The sequence below is a fragment of the Plecotus auritus genome (assembly GCF_963455305.1).
Source record: "Plecotus auritus genome assembly, chromosome: 5".
In the NCBI taxonomy this organism is placed as follows: Eukaryota; Metazoa; Chordata; class Mammalia; order Chiroptera; family Vespertilionidae; genus Plecotus; species Plecotus auritus.
This window is the reverse complement of record NC_137776.1, coordinates 177,991,730-178,004,994: the sequence shown is the minus strand read 5'-3', so window position 1 is coordinate 178,004,994 and position 13,265 is coordinate 177,991,730. Positions and strand designations below refer to the sequence as shown.

Here is a 13,265-nt window from a genome sequence, read left to right as displayed (position 1 = left end):
TGAATCACTTTACTTTTCTGAACCTGGGCAAGTAATTTTTCCTTCCTCCCTCCCTCCCTCCCTCCCTCCCGAATTTATTTCTATTTAAAAATGCTCAAGAGACTTTAAAAAGGCCCCAAAGCCCAGAGGCATCCAGGTTTAATTTAAGATCATCCTGAGTTGGTGTCTGTCCGTTTCTCCTTTTATGAGGCATCAATTTGATCCTTGTTAATGAGACACCTCGATAATTCTAGTTGGATCGTGGCGATTTCTTGTGACTCCCAGGATCTGTCATAAATGGCCATCCGTTTGTGAATGATGAGAAATATAATACCAGAAATAATCACGAGATGTCTGCAGATTCTACTTGAATATCCTTTCTGCATTATTCTTCCCAACCAGGCCCAGTGATTATCAATTTGAGTAGCAGAGACCATGATGAATGTCACTTGCAATGACTGGTATTAAATGCAGCTCTTACAGAACAGAAACTAGCAACACCCTTCAAGATGAAACACCCTATCTTTTTCTTAATAAAAATAAAATACATAAGAAAAACTAAGATGTTAAATTTTTTAACTTTTTGAACTTCTTTTACTTTTCAAGTAAGTTTTTATTTTGAAAGTATATCTGGATTACAGGTAATTCTCCTTAAAAACCATTGTTCTTATGTTTATCTTTTTAAAATGCACATGAATCTCTCCTAGTTAAAAACAAAACAAAACATGCTTAAATCTGTTGCTTCCTACAAAATGTTTATCAATCGAATGGAATCATACTACCCAAAATACGAATTTTATTTCTTTACCACTCACCTGTTTAACCAGTTCCTGAAAGGCTCTCAGTAGTGATCTTTGAGACTTTTATTCCTCACACTTTTGACCTACATTGCATTTGACAGTGCTCTTTTCTTTTTAAACATATTTTTATTGATTTCAGACAGGAAGGAAGAGGGAAAGAGGGATAGAAACATTAGTGATAAGAGAGAATCATTGATTGGCTGCCTTTTGCACACCCCCTATTGGGGATTAAACCTGCAACCCAGGCATGTGCCCTTGATGGGAATCAAACCCGGACCCTTCAGTCCGCAGGCCAGCGCTCCATCCACTGAGCCAAATCGTCCAGGGCAGTGCTCTTTTCTGTGTAAACTACTTCTGTCCCTTATCTTTCTTATAGTCATGGATTTTTATTTACCTCTTTCTTCTTTGATCATGTCATCTCACTTTCCTTCCCTTAACCTCTTCCCTTCCCTTCTCTTTGTTTCAGGTTTCATCCTTCTACTGCTTCTCCACACATCTTCCTTCTTGGAGTATTTGCCATTATTTCAACTCTTCCATATGTTGTTGGCTCCCAAATCCTTCACTCTTAACCATTGCCCCCTAAATAACTGCCTGTGGAATATTTCTGCTTGACTCACCCATCATCCTCTCTTAAACTAAAGTCATTGATTTTTGTCTCTCAGCTGTTGCTTTTCAACTTTTCTATTAGCGATACCACATTTTTCATAGCCACCTTGGTTTAAAATCTCCAGTTTATTTTTGACACTTTTCTATCTCCTCCTCCTCTCCATCCCCCTCTGGAACCTAGATGGCCCATGCCATCTACCTGCACATCTTTGCAAAATGAATATTCCTAATCTTACTTTATTCCAGATATATTCTATTTTAAAATCTCAGTAGTTTTTTATGAGTAGGGTAAATTCTGTTGCAGTCTATTCCAAATTTCTAGACTCATCTCTGACCATCTATGTATATAAAAGCCTAAGCGACCATTTGACTGGTAGATAAGATGCCCGCTGACCACCAGGGGGCAGACGCTCAATGCACAGGTCTGGAAACATGGAACAGACTGATGAATCTTAGAGGGAAGTGGGGAGGAGGGAGGGCGGGAAGAGATTAACCAAAGATCTTATATGCATACTAGAGGCCCGGTGCTCCCTCTCACAATCCGGGACCCCTCGGGGGATGTTGGAGAGCTGGTTTTGGCCTGATCCTGCAGGCCAGCCCGAGCGACCCCACCGGTGCCTGGGCCTCTAGTTCTTCCATAAGATCTCACTACTTAACTGTAATAGATAATATCCTGTGCAGTTCCCTCAAACACTCCTTGTATTCGTTTTCCTTCCTTTTGCCATGGATGATGTCATTTCCCTTTCCTGAAGTGCCCTGCTAGCTTTTCTTTTTAACCTTTTTATTGTGAAATACAACCCTTAGAGAAAAATACATAAAACACAAGTGTGCTGTTTAATGGATTACTATAACGCTAGCACCACCCAAGTCAAGAAATAGAACATTGCCAGGATCCAAAAGCTCCTCTTCACCCCAGCACTTGCCTCACTGTTTCTTTCCCCGCTGTGCTTGTTTTTTTTTTGTTTTGTTTGTTTTGTTTTGATTCATTTAATGTAAATGGAACCCTATAGTATTTTTTTCTGACTTCTTTTACCCAACATGGTACGAGTCATCTTTTTTGTTGCAGTAGTTCAAATATATTTACTGCTGTGTAGTATTCCATTGTATGAGTTGCTCTGTCTATAGCAATGTTGCAAACTTTTATCAGGTTCTAATCTTACAGAAAACCTATCTTTAATAACAATAGCACAACTATCATTTATTGTGTATTTACTGTATCTGAGGCATTATATTAAGCAGTATGAAAGATCTCAGATTCTGGTGCAGAACTGTCTGCTTTTCCTGGCTCTGCTGCCTACTAGCTATGGGATCTTGGGCATATTTCTTAACCCAGTGGTCGGCAAACTCATTAGTCAACAGAACGGCAAACCGCTGTCTTAACCTATGTGTAGCTCAGGTTTTCCATCTGCAAAATGGAGATAATAGTAATATTCACTTATAGAGTTATGAGGAGTGAGTGAATTATTATATATAACACATATAGAACAAAGCTGTCACATAATAAGCTCTGGGTATATGTTAATTGTTATTATTGTATGTCTATATCATTTATTCCCTAGTAACTTCATGAGGTGAGTGCTAATGTTATGTTTTACAGTTGATAGTGAGACTTAGAGAATTGAGTCCATGGTTACAAAGCTAGGAAGTGATCCAGCTTCCTGCAGATGTATATACTGACACAAATGTATACACCTTAATTGAAAGAAAGTTTTCCCAATATTTTATCCTTACTACATGTGATTTACTTTGATATTTTCTATTTTATCCAAAAATACTAGTCATGATACTATGGGTTATGAGTTGTAATTTGGAAAGCCCTGCACATACCATTTTATTCATTTACTAGAGGCCCAGTGCACGAAATGCGTGCACGGGTAGGGTCCCTAGCGGCTGGCAGCCAGGGACCTTTTTTCATTCTGCATCTCCCCCTGGTGGTTAGCGCACGTCATAGAGAGCGATCAAACTCCTGGTTGGTCAAACTCCTTGCATATTAGGCTTTTATATATATAGATTGTCCTTTCATTCAGTAAAATGAGCATTTTCTCTGTAGCAATCATGGTGTCAGAAGTTGCTGTTAATAATCTCTTTGAGACTTAACCTGCAATGTAACTTTGGTTAGTTATAAGTAAGGCGTCCTTCTGCTTTTATAAAACAAGAACTTAAGAATTGTAAAATTCTGGTCAGATTGGTGACCAGATTTGTTTATAAATATTTTTGTTCTCATTTACTTATTATTCCTGCTAAATAATGTAGAGATAGAACTTGCATTTATTTGAGCAGCTGTATGTCAGGGGTGCTCTGAAAAGATGTTGCTAGGGCTCTGGACCTGGTTCAGATTGTTATTAATCTTCTAGGCCAGTGGTCGGCAAACCGCGGCTCGTGAGCCACATGCCGCTCGTGAGCCGCGGTTTGCCGCTCTGTTGACTAATGAGTTTGCCGACCACTGTTCTAGGCCAACCATATCAGCTGCCTTATTCATTATTTCCTTGGATTTGACGTTTTTGCCTCTGAAAAATTGTGTTCATAGAGACTCCAACCAAGTTCTGCATCTACCCTTACTTATCTCAGCAGGGGTGTTAAAATTAGAAGGAATTAAATTTAATATGATAGTTCCTGCTTTTTGATTTTTAAAAAATTTTAAAGCTTGTTCCTAAGATTTAGAAGACTGCAGCAAAGGGTAAAAGTGATGAGCTCTGGCTGAAGAAGCTAAGGGAGAGGGAGGAGGCAAGGATATCTCCCAGGTTCTGACTTGGATATTGGTCCAAGTGATGATGAAAACTAGGGAGAGGAGCACGAGTTCTTTTTTCTGATAGGCTGTATTTGTGGTATCTGCAGGTAGATGCAGGGATCTGTTCCTAGGACAAGGGTTCTAAAGATGCCCGGTTTGTCAGTTATCCTGGAGACGGTAATGTTCTTGATCTATCCAGAGCAACATTGTTTGTTTTAGAACTGCAGGCTTAAAGCCATTATTCCCACTGTATTTATTCTAACTTTAATATGTTCAGTTTCTGTTCCAGATGATCGGGCTGAACAACGAACCTGTCTCATTTGTGGGGACCGCGCCACAGGCTTGCACTATGGAATCATCTCCTGTGAGGGCTGCAAAGGGTTTTTCAAGCGGAGCATTTGCAACAAGCGGGTATATCGGTGCAGCCGTGACAAGAACTGTGTCATGTCGCGGAAGCAGAGGAACAGGTGCCAGTACTGCCGTCTGCTCAAATGCCTCCAGATGGGGATGAACCGGAAGGGTGAGTGGTGCTTGTGGCTCTACTATCTACCCTTCATCCATCACTTTACCTTTAGTGTCAGCTATTAAGCCTTGGAGCAGGGGTCCTCAAACTTTTTAAATAGAGGGCCAGTTCACTGTCCCTCAGACCGTTGGAGGGCCGGACTATAGTTTAAAAAAAACAACTATGAACAAATTCCTATGCATACTGCGGGCCTGGGACGAGTTGGCTGCTAAGCAGGACAGGCAGCAGCACCCGGCGGGCTGGATAAATGTCCTCGGTGGGCCGCATGTGGCCCGCGGGCCATAGTTTGAGGACACCTGCCTTGGAGTTATTCATTTCCAAGCCTGCACTATATGCCCGGCCCTATACTGTGTACTCATAATTCAAAAATGAATCTGACACAGTTCCTGCCTATAGGGGAGAAAGACTCATGAGATGTCAAGGATTCTGTGAGAATGAACGCACAGGCTCCATGTGGCAAGACCCCAATTAACAATCAAGTGCTAACTGGGATTCATATGCTCCACTAGTTCTTCTCTCAGGGTGTGATGACAGGAAGCGGGGATTTTTGATGAAAAAAATAAGAAGGTAGTAGGTCCACTGAATGTGATATCATTTTGTTAGAATCATGGCAAACTCAGAGGCTAGGTATGCTCAGGAGTCTGCAACCATGTTGGTGAAGAATTTGGGATTTATTGGGAAGCTTTCTAAGAGTCATTAGCCCGAGATGACAAAAATAAACGGATATTTTAAGAGGATTTATCCAGAGGGCAGCTTTGAAGAATGGATTGGGGTGGGGGAAGAAGAAAAGTCACCTTGAAAGTTTTTAGGGAATGAAAAGAAAGGTGTGAAGGACTTGAAGAGGGGAAAGTAATGCCATAAGATGGGGAGATGTGGAGAAGCTCACCTGGTAGGAGCTGGTGACATACTGGTTATTGGGCAGCACCAAAAGTTGAAGTTGAAGGTTTGTATTAGTAGTACTGACCCTCCCGCCTGGCTGGTGTAGCTCAGTAGTTGAGTGTTAACCTATAAACCAGGAGGTCATGGTTCGATTCCTGGTCAGGGCACATGCCCAGGTTGTGGGCTCGATCCCCAATAGGGGGCATGCAGGAGGCAGCTGGTCAGTGATTTTCTCTCATCATTGATGTTTCTATTTCTCCCTCTCCCTTATTCTCTGAAATCAATCCTATCTAATAAAAGAGTAATATGCAAATTAACCCTCACTCCGCTACACCCACAAGCCACGCCCACCACCCAATCAGGAGCGAATATGCAAATAAACCCAACCAAGATGGCTATGGCCACAGAGAGCAGGAGGGAGGCTTGGGTTTCCCTGGCAATGGAGGAAGCCAAGCTTTCCGCCTGCCCTTGCCTGCCTAGGCCTCCACTCAAGGCTACAAAGTTTCAATGATAGAAGATACATAAACCCAAACAGAAATGGCAGCAGCCACAGAGCTGGAAAGAGCAGGAGGCTAGGGTTGCCCCTGGTGATGGAGGAAGCCAAGCTTTCTGCACACCCTGGCCGGCCCAGGCCTCGCTTAAGGCTACAAAGTTTCAATTATAGAAGATACATAAATTCCAACAGAAATGGCTGTCACCACGGAGCAAGCAGAAAGCTTGGCTCCGCTCCAGGGTACAAAGTTTCAATTGTAGAAGATTAATAAACCCCAGATACCAGGGCCTCTGCTTGGGTCGCCAGGGGGCGTGGCCGGCCTGCAAACCACCACAGGCCCCTCACCCAGGCCGCCCCACACCCCAAGGGAACCCCCACCCTGATCTGGGACACCAGCAAACCAGCTGGCCCTCACCCGTGCACCAGGCCTCTATCCTATCTAATAAAAGAGTAACATGCAGATTGACCATCACTGCAACACACAAGATGGCTGCCCCCATGTGGTCAAAGATCCTGCCCCCATGTGGACACAAGATGGCCGCCACAAGATGGCCAGCAAGGGAGGGCAGTTGGGAGGGACCAGGCCTGCAAGGGAGGGCAGTTGGGGGCGATCAAGCCTGCAGGGGAGGGCAGTTAGGGGCGACCAGGCCTGCAGGGGAGGGCAGTTGGGGGGGACCCAGGCCTGCAGGGGAGGGCAGTTAGGGATGACCAGGCCTGCAGAGGAGGGAAGTTGGGGCAACCAGGTCTGCAGGGAAAGGCAGTTGGGAGGGACCCAGGCCTGCAGGGGAGAGCAGTTGGGGGGGACCAGGCCTGCAGGAAAGGGCAGTTAGGGGTGACCAGGCCTGCAGGGGAGGGCAGTTGGGGGGGACCCAGGCCTGCAGGGGAGGGCATTTAGGGGTGACCAGGCCTGCAGGGGAGGGCAGTTAGGAGTGACCAGGCCTGCAGGGGAGGGCAGTTAGGAGTGACCAGGCCTGCAGGGGAGGGCAGTTAGGGGCGACCAGGCCTGCAGGGGAGGGCAGTTGGGGGGGACCCAGGCCTGCAGGGGAGGGCAGTTAGGGATGACCAGGCCTGCAGAGGAGGGAAGTTGGGGCAACCAGGTCTGCAGGGAAAGGCAGTTGGGAGGGACCCAGGCCTGCAGGGGAGAGCAGTTGGGGGGGACCAGGCCTGCAGGAAAGGGCAGTTAGGGGTGACCAGGCCTGCAGGGGAGGGCAGTTGGGGGGGACCCAGGCCTGCAGGGGAGGGCATTTAGGGGTGACCAGGCCTGCAGGGGAGGGCAGTTAGGAGTGACCAGGCCTGCAGGGGAGGGCAGTTAGGAGTGACCAGGCCTGCAGGGGAGGGCAGTTAGGGGTGACCAGGCCTGCAGGGGAGGGCAGTTAGGAGTGACCAGACCTGCAGGGGAGGGCAGTTAGGGGTGACCAGGCCTGCAGGGGAGAGCAGTTGGCGGGGACAAGGCCTGCAGGGAAGGGCAGTTTGGGGGCACCCAGGCCTGCAGGGGAGGGCAGTTAGGGGTGACCAGGCCTCCAGGGCAGGGCTGTTAGGGGAAAACAGGCTGGCAGGGGAGCAGTTAGGCATCAATCAGGCTGGAAGGGGAGTGGTTAGGGCAGCCGTGGGCAAACTACGGCCCGCGGGCCGGATCCGGCTGTTCTATCCGGTTCTCTTGCTCTCCCCTCCGCTCCTTTACTTTGAATTTATATTAGTTCACACAAACACTCCATCCATGCTTTTGTTCCGGCCCTCCGGTCCAGTTTAAGAACCCATTGTGGCCCTCGAGTCAAAAAGTTTGCCCACCCCTAAGTTAGGGGGTGATCAGTCTCCCAGGCAGAAGTGGTTAGGGGCAATCAGGAAGGCAGGCAGGCAGGCGAGCAGTTGGGAGCCAGCAGTCCTGGATTGTGAGAGGGATGCAGGCTGGGATCGGGCCTAAACGGGCAGTCGGACATCCCTCAAGGGGTCCCAGATTGGAGAGGGTGCAGATTGAGCTGAGGGACACACACCCCCGTGCACGAATTTTGTGCACCGGGCCTCTAGTAAAAATATATTTTTTAGAAAATAGTACTGACCCTCCCAGGAAAAAAAGTCAGACTAAAAAAGCAAGGTGGGGCAAAATGTTGGCCTTATAGTGCCGGGTTTGAGGTACCCAAGAAGGACACATACAGATGTCCACCAAGGAAATTGGACATCTAGAATTGGAACTGAGATGATAATCCCTGCCTGCAAGATGGAGTTGTTGGCATAGAAGTGGTATGATTTTGTTAGTGGGTAGAAATCACTCAAAGAGAACTTGGATACAGAAGAAGAGGCCAGTGTCCCAACTGTAGGATGCTTTCATGGATGGTGGAGAGGAGTAGTTCAGTGGAAAGTATGGAGGCTCTGGAGGCAGAGGTTGGTGACAGACTAGTTCTGTGACCTTGGGCAGTTTGTTTTTTATCTCTAATGCTCAGTTATGTTACCTGTAATATGGTCTGATAATACTTAACCTTTCAGAGTTCTGTAGAGAATTAATGTGACAATGTATAAAAAGTACTCAGCAAGGTGTTATGGGTTCATTAGTATGCAGGTTAGTCTGACTTAGTGAACTGGTCAAATCGATCTATAGCATTAATGAGTGCAGGCATCCATATTGTTTTTTGTTTGTTTGTTTTTTTGGTTAATCCTCACCTGAGGATATTTTTTCCATTGCTTTTCAGAGAGTAGAAGGGAGGGAAGGGGAGAGAGAGAAAAAAAGAGAGAAAAACATCGATGACTGTTACCTCCCGCACATGCCCAGGCGGGGCGGGGAGCGAACTGGCAACCAAGGAATATTGTGTGTGGGATAAGAAGAATCTTTTGAAAATTTGCCCATTATGAAAAAAGGTAAAAGATATAGGAGAAGGTCATTGAGATAAATTTAAATCATTTATTTATAATATTAATATTTATGAGCACTGTGTGTACCAAAAACTCTTATGCACTTTTTATGCATTATCTCCTACACACAACCAAACCTCTTATTAATAACTATTACCCTCAATTTACAGGTGCAGCTTAGGGGGTAAAATGATTTACCCCAGTTATTAGTTTAGTGGTGGTGTCAACATAAGAATGGCCAGACCTATAGAGAATTTTCATAAAAATTCATTTGAGCCAAAAAGAGACTATACCTGGAAGCAGGTATATCAGGCTGAGGGAGATCTATGCTTTGGAGAACTACCGTTTGCAGTTTCTTTTACGCATTTTGAGATTAAGAAGGGAATGTAAGGAAGATTACAGGGCAGTTAAGATTGCTCTGTCTTCAGGGTGGTCATGTGGATTGGATTACAGGGTAGTTAAGATTATGTGCTCTCTTGAGGATAGTTTATTTCAAAGGTGTGGTAACCTAGATCCACAGAAACAATGGACAGTGCTTGCTTAAGGCAAAGATAAATCTTTTACTAAAGAAGTAATATGTTTGGGACGTGACTACCCACCATGACCTTCCCAGTTAGGAATTTATGATCAGATCACCTTGTGAGGTTACTTTCCATAGAATCCTTTTTTTTTTGTCCACACCAGCCACCAATATCCAACAAGAAATGTCTTGAAGAGAGTTTGTGGTCATCTGCCCACCTTCACCTGATTTGGCATTGTTCTCTAATTTTTTTTTTTATCTCCCTTTGTTCCCCTCACTGTGAAAAAAATTTTTCCCTTTGATTTTTGGTGGGGTTTTGTTTGTTTATTTATTTCACTGTGAAGATTTTATCAAAGCATATTTGTGGGTTGCATTCTTGACTAAGATGAATCATCCTGCTTATTCGGTTGGCTTGCGAGATTCTGAGGCTTCCAGCCAAACTCACCTGTTTTCGGGAAGAAGGAGTTTAACCTCTTAACCTTTGTAACCATAGCCAGATGACTGGAGGGATGGGAGCTGCCTGCCAGGCCCATTCACATGCTGAGCAAGCAGGCTCAGCTGCCTGGTGAAGGCTTCCTCTAAGAGGGAAACCCTGCCACCTCCTGGTTGGTGCTGGGAAAGTGGAATTAAAGTTGCCATCGGAATATTTGGGGGAATATTTAAGGAATCATGGATGGAACTGTCCTGCATGGAACCGTGATGTTCAACACATAGTTTTATGCATTTTTCAAAACCTATAAAATTATACACCATAAATTTTACTGTATATAGTGTTTGTTTGTTGGTTTGTCTGTTTTTTTAAAGTAACCTGTGTATGGGAGGAAATGCAGACTGTGACAAACAAATCTAACTGAAGGGAATGGGAAGAAAGGAGCTGACCTTGATAAAGCATTGTTTTGATTTTATACTGTAAGGTTGAAGACAAAAAGAACTGCATACAAACCAACCACCCTACTTTGTAAATTGGTTTCTCTCACTTTATTTGGGAACTAGGGTTGAATTTACAAGTAAATAAATATATTGTAGATAATGAGAGCCAGGTTTCTCACATCAGAGAAAGAAGTGATAAATCAGGAAAGGGGAAGGATAGAATGAAACCTCTGGTGCCAGATTGAAATCAGAGGGATCAATATGGACTCATGCTTACATGGACTGATAAAAATATAGAGAGAAAGTGTGTAGATGCATGAGTTGGTATACATATATATAGCTGTCCATTGAAAGTGGCTAAAGCAGTGATACCGCAGTAGCAGTGAGCATGCCTGGCCTGGTTTCTAAATATCAATAAAAGGAATCCTTGGAGAATTGATTGATTCTAGGACTGAGGCAGGGAAAATGTAAGGTGAGCCTGGATGGGCCTTGGCCAGGTTGCTTAGTGGTTAGAGCAACGAAAGAGGGCTCCCAGACAACCAGACATGATTCTAACATAGGCTATGTATGTGGCTATGTATGTTTTTCCCTCCAAATTCACAGCAGGAAAGACTATGTTGCCTCCATTTCACAGATGAAGATACTAAGGCTCCAGCAAAGTTGAGAATGGAACCTTAGTTTTTTAACTCCTGTGTTTGGAGAAAAGGGGCTGAGGAGAGGGAAGGACTAGTTCCTGACTTTATAAGCCAGGCTCTATGCTTGGTTCTTGAGCTGTATTGTTTTATATATAATCTTTACAGTAGCCCATAAAACAAGCCCCTCTTTATTCTTCATTAAATTTTATTTATTATGAAGTTTTATTTATTCAGAGATGAGAAGAAATTTGTCTATCTGTACAGACAAGGCAGAAACAGGATTAGACCCAAACTTGTCTAATTCTGAAGTGTGTAATCTAAGGATACCAAAAATGACATCTGCTTTAAGGAAAACGAACTTCCTGTCAGCCTTTCAGTTACCACAGGTACTGTTATGATTCGAGCCCTCACCTTTTCAGGCAACCAAACCTGCCCCCAGGACTTTCTACATTCTTCATGGTAATATTTTTTCAAGTAGGTATATTATAGCAAAGCTTGTTGTCATATGATGCCATTAGTTTATCCTCTTACTCCCTCCAAACCACCCTCCACAGTGGCCGTCACAGATTTTTCAAAAATGGCAGCCTGGCCTCATCCCTTGCCTGCTTTCTGTCATCCTCAGGCTCCTCTGCTAAAGGGCATACTCTCAGCCTGGCATTCAAGGCTCTCTGTGATCTGGCCTCTCCAGCTTCATCTCTTGCTACTCTTCTCTCTCTGTCTCTCTCCCCTCATCCATCCAGATTGAACCACTGGAAATTCCCAGAAAGAGGCCTCCATGCTTACTTGCAGCTTGCAGCTTTTCTGTGCGCTGTTCACGCAGCGCGGAGACCTTTTCCCGGGCTACAGAAATCCTCATCACCTGTTAAGACTCAGTTTTGAAGTTGTCTTTTTTTTAGGAAGCTTTTCCAGACACCAGAGGTTGTCTATAATTGCAAATTAGGGGTTTCTTCTTTGTGCCCCTATACTAAGTGCTCCATCAACGATGATAGTAATAGTATTAGTAGTTGTAATTCTTAATGAGGTTAGTACTATTTAAAGGATGCTTTTTACAGTTAAAAAAATGCTAAATAGCCCTAGCTGGTTTGGCTCAGTGGATAGAGCGTTGGCCTACAGACTGAAGGGTCCTGGGTTCGATTCCGCTCAAGGGCACATGCCCAGGTTGCGGACTCGATCCCCAGTAAGGGGCATGCAGGAGGCAGCCAATCGATGATTCTCTCTCATCATTGATGTTTCTATCTCTCCCTTCCTCTCTGAAATTAATAAAAACGTATTTTGAAAAAAAGGAAATGCTAAATAACTTTTTCCTCTTGTTGAATTGCCTGAGTGGAAAATCAATGGCAAGGGAACTCTACTGACTGCCTTCATAGGGAGGAACGATGAAAGTCAATATTCTGATTAATTTTTTTTAAAGTAAATAAAAAAATGCATTCTTCTCATTCAACAAATTAGATTCAAACTTACACTGGAAATTAACAATATTTAAGAATGAAAATATTCTTTCTGTTCCTCTCCTGAATTTACCAAAGTCTTCAGATGCGTCATCCTAATAGGATATTTGTAACTGTGGGACTATTAATAATGCAGTCATGTTGGTTGAGCATATTGAGTGTAGAAAGGGTGTGTAGTGTGTACCCAGCACTTTGGGGGCCCAAGAGTATCTGCTGCCTGTGAGGTAGCTGGAATAAGAGTGTGTGCTTTGAGGCCAGAAAGACCTGTGTTTTCATCTTGGCTTCACTAACTACTGCCCTCTGCTTTGGCGAGAGAAGTTCTCTTTCAGTGCCCAGACTTCTGTGGCATGCTTCTCACTCTCCTGCTTGTGTTTCCTTTCAGCAATCAGAGAAGACGGCATGCCTGGAGGCCGGAATAAGAGCATCGGGCCAGTCCAGGTGAGTCCTAGGTCACACTCTGACCCCTCCTGGAAGCCCAGGGTTCCAGATGCTTACCTTGATCCTCTCATCTGCTACTGGGATTGTGGGTTCATATGGTAGTTCTATTTTTAATTTTTTTGAGAAACCTCTATACCATTTTCCATAGTGGCCACATCATTTTTACATTCCCACCCTGCCATGCACAAGGGTTCCAATTTTCCACATCCTATCCAGCATATATTTCCTGTTTTTTCTTTCTTTTTTCTTTCTTTCTGGTAATGGCTATCTTGATAGGTATGCAGTGATATCTCAGTGAGATTTTGATTTGCATTTCAAATCATGTTGAACATCTTTTCATATACCTGTTGGCTGTTTGTATGTTTTCTTTGGAGAAATCTCTATTAAAATCTTTTGACCATTTTTAAGACAGGTTATTTTTTTTTTTTTTACATTGAGTTGCAGGAATACCCTATGTATCTTGGATATTAATCCTTTATCAGATATATGGCTTGCAAGTATT

The 13,265-nt window shown here is 44.1% G+C and overlaps 1 protein-coding gene across 2 annotated transcripts in view; it reads left to right on the top strand.

Annotated features, from left to right (window-relative positions):
* NR6A1 (nuclear receptor subfamily 6 group A member 1) overlaps window positions 1-13,265 on the top strand; it is a 171,263-nt gene that overhangs the window by 136,751 nt on the left and 21,247 nt on the right. For both annotated transcript variants that reach the window (XM_080669666.1, XM_080669665.1), the window contains exons 3-4: window positions 4,391-4,633; window positions 12,708-12,763. In XM_080669666.1, coding sequence (XP_080525792.1) covers window positions 4,391-4,633; window positions 12,708-12,763 — 299 coding nt within the window. The remainder of the gene's footprint in view (window positions 1-4,390; window positions 4,634-12,707; window positions 12,764-13,265) is intronic.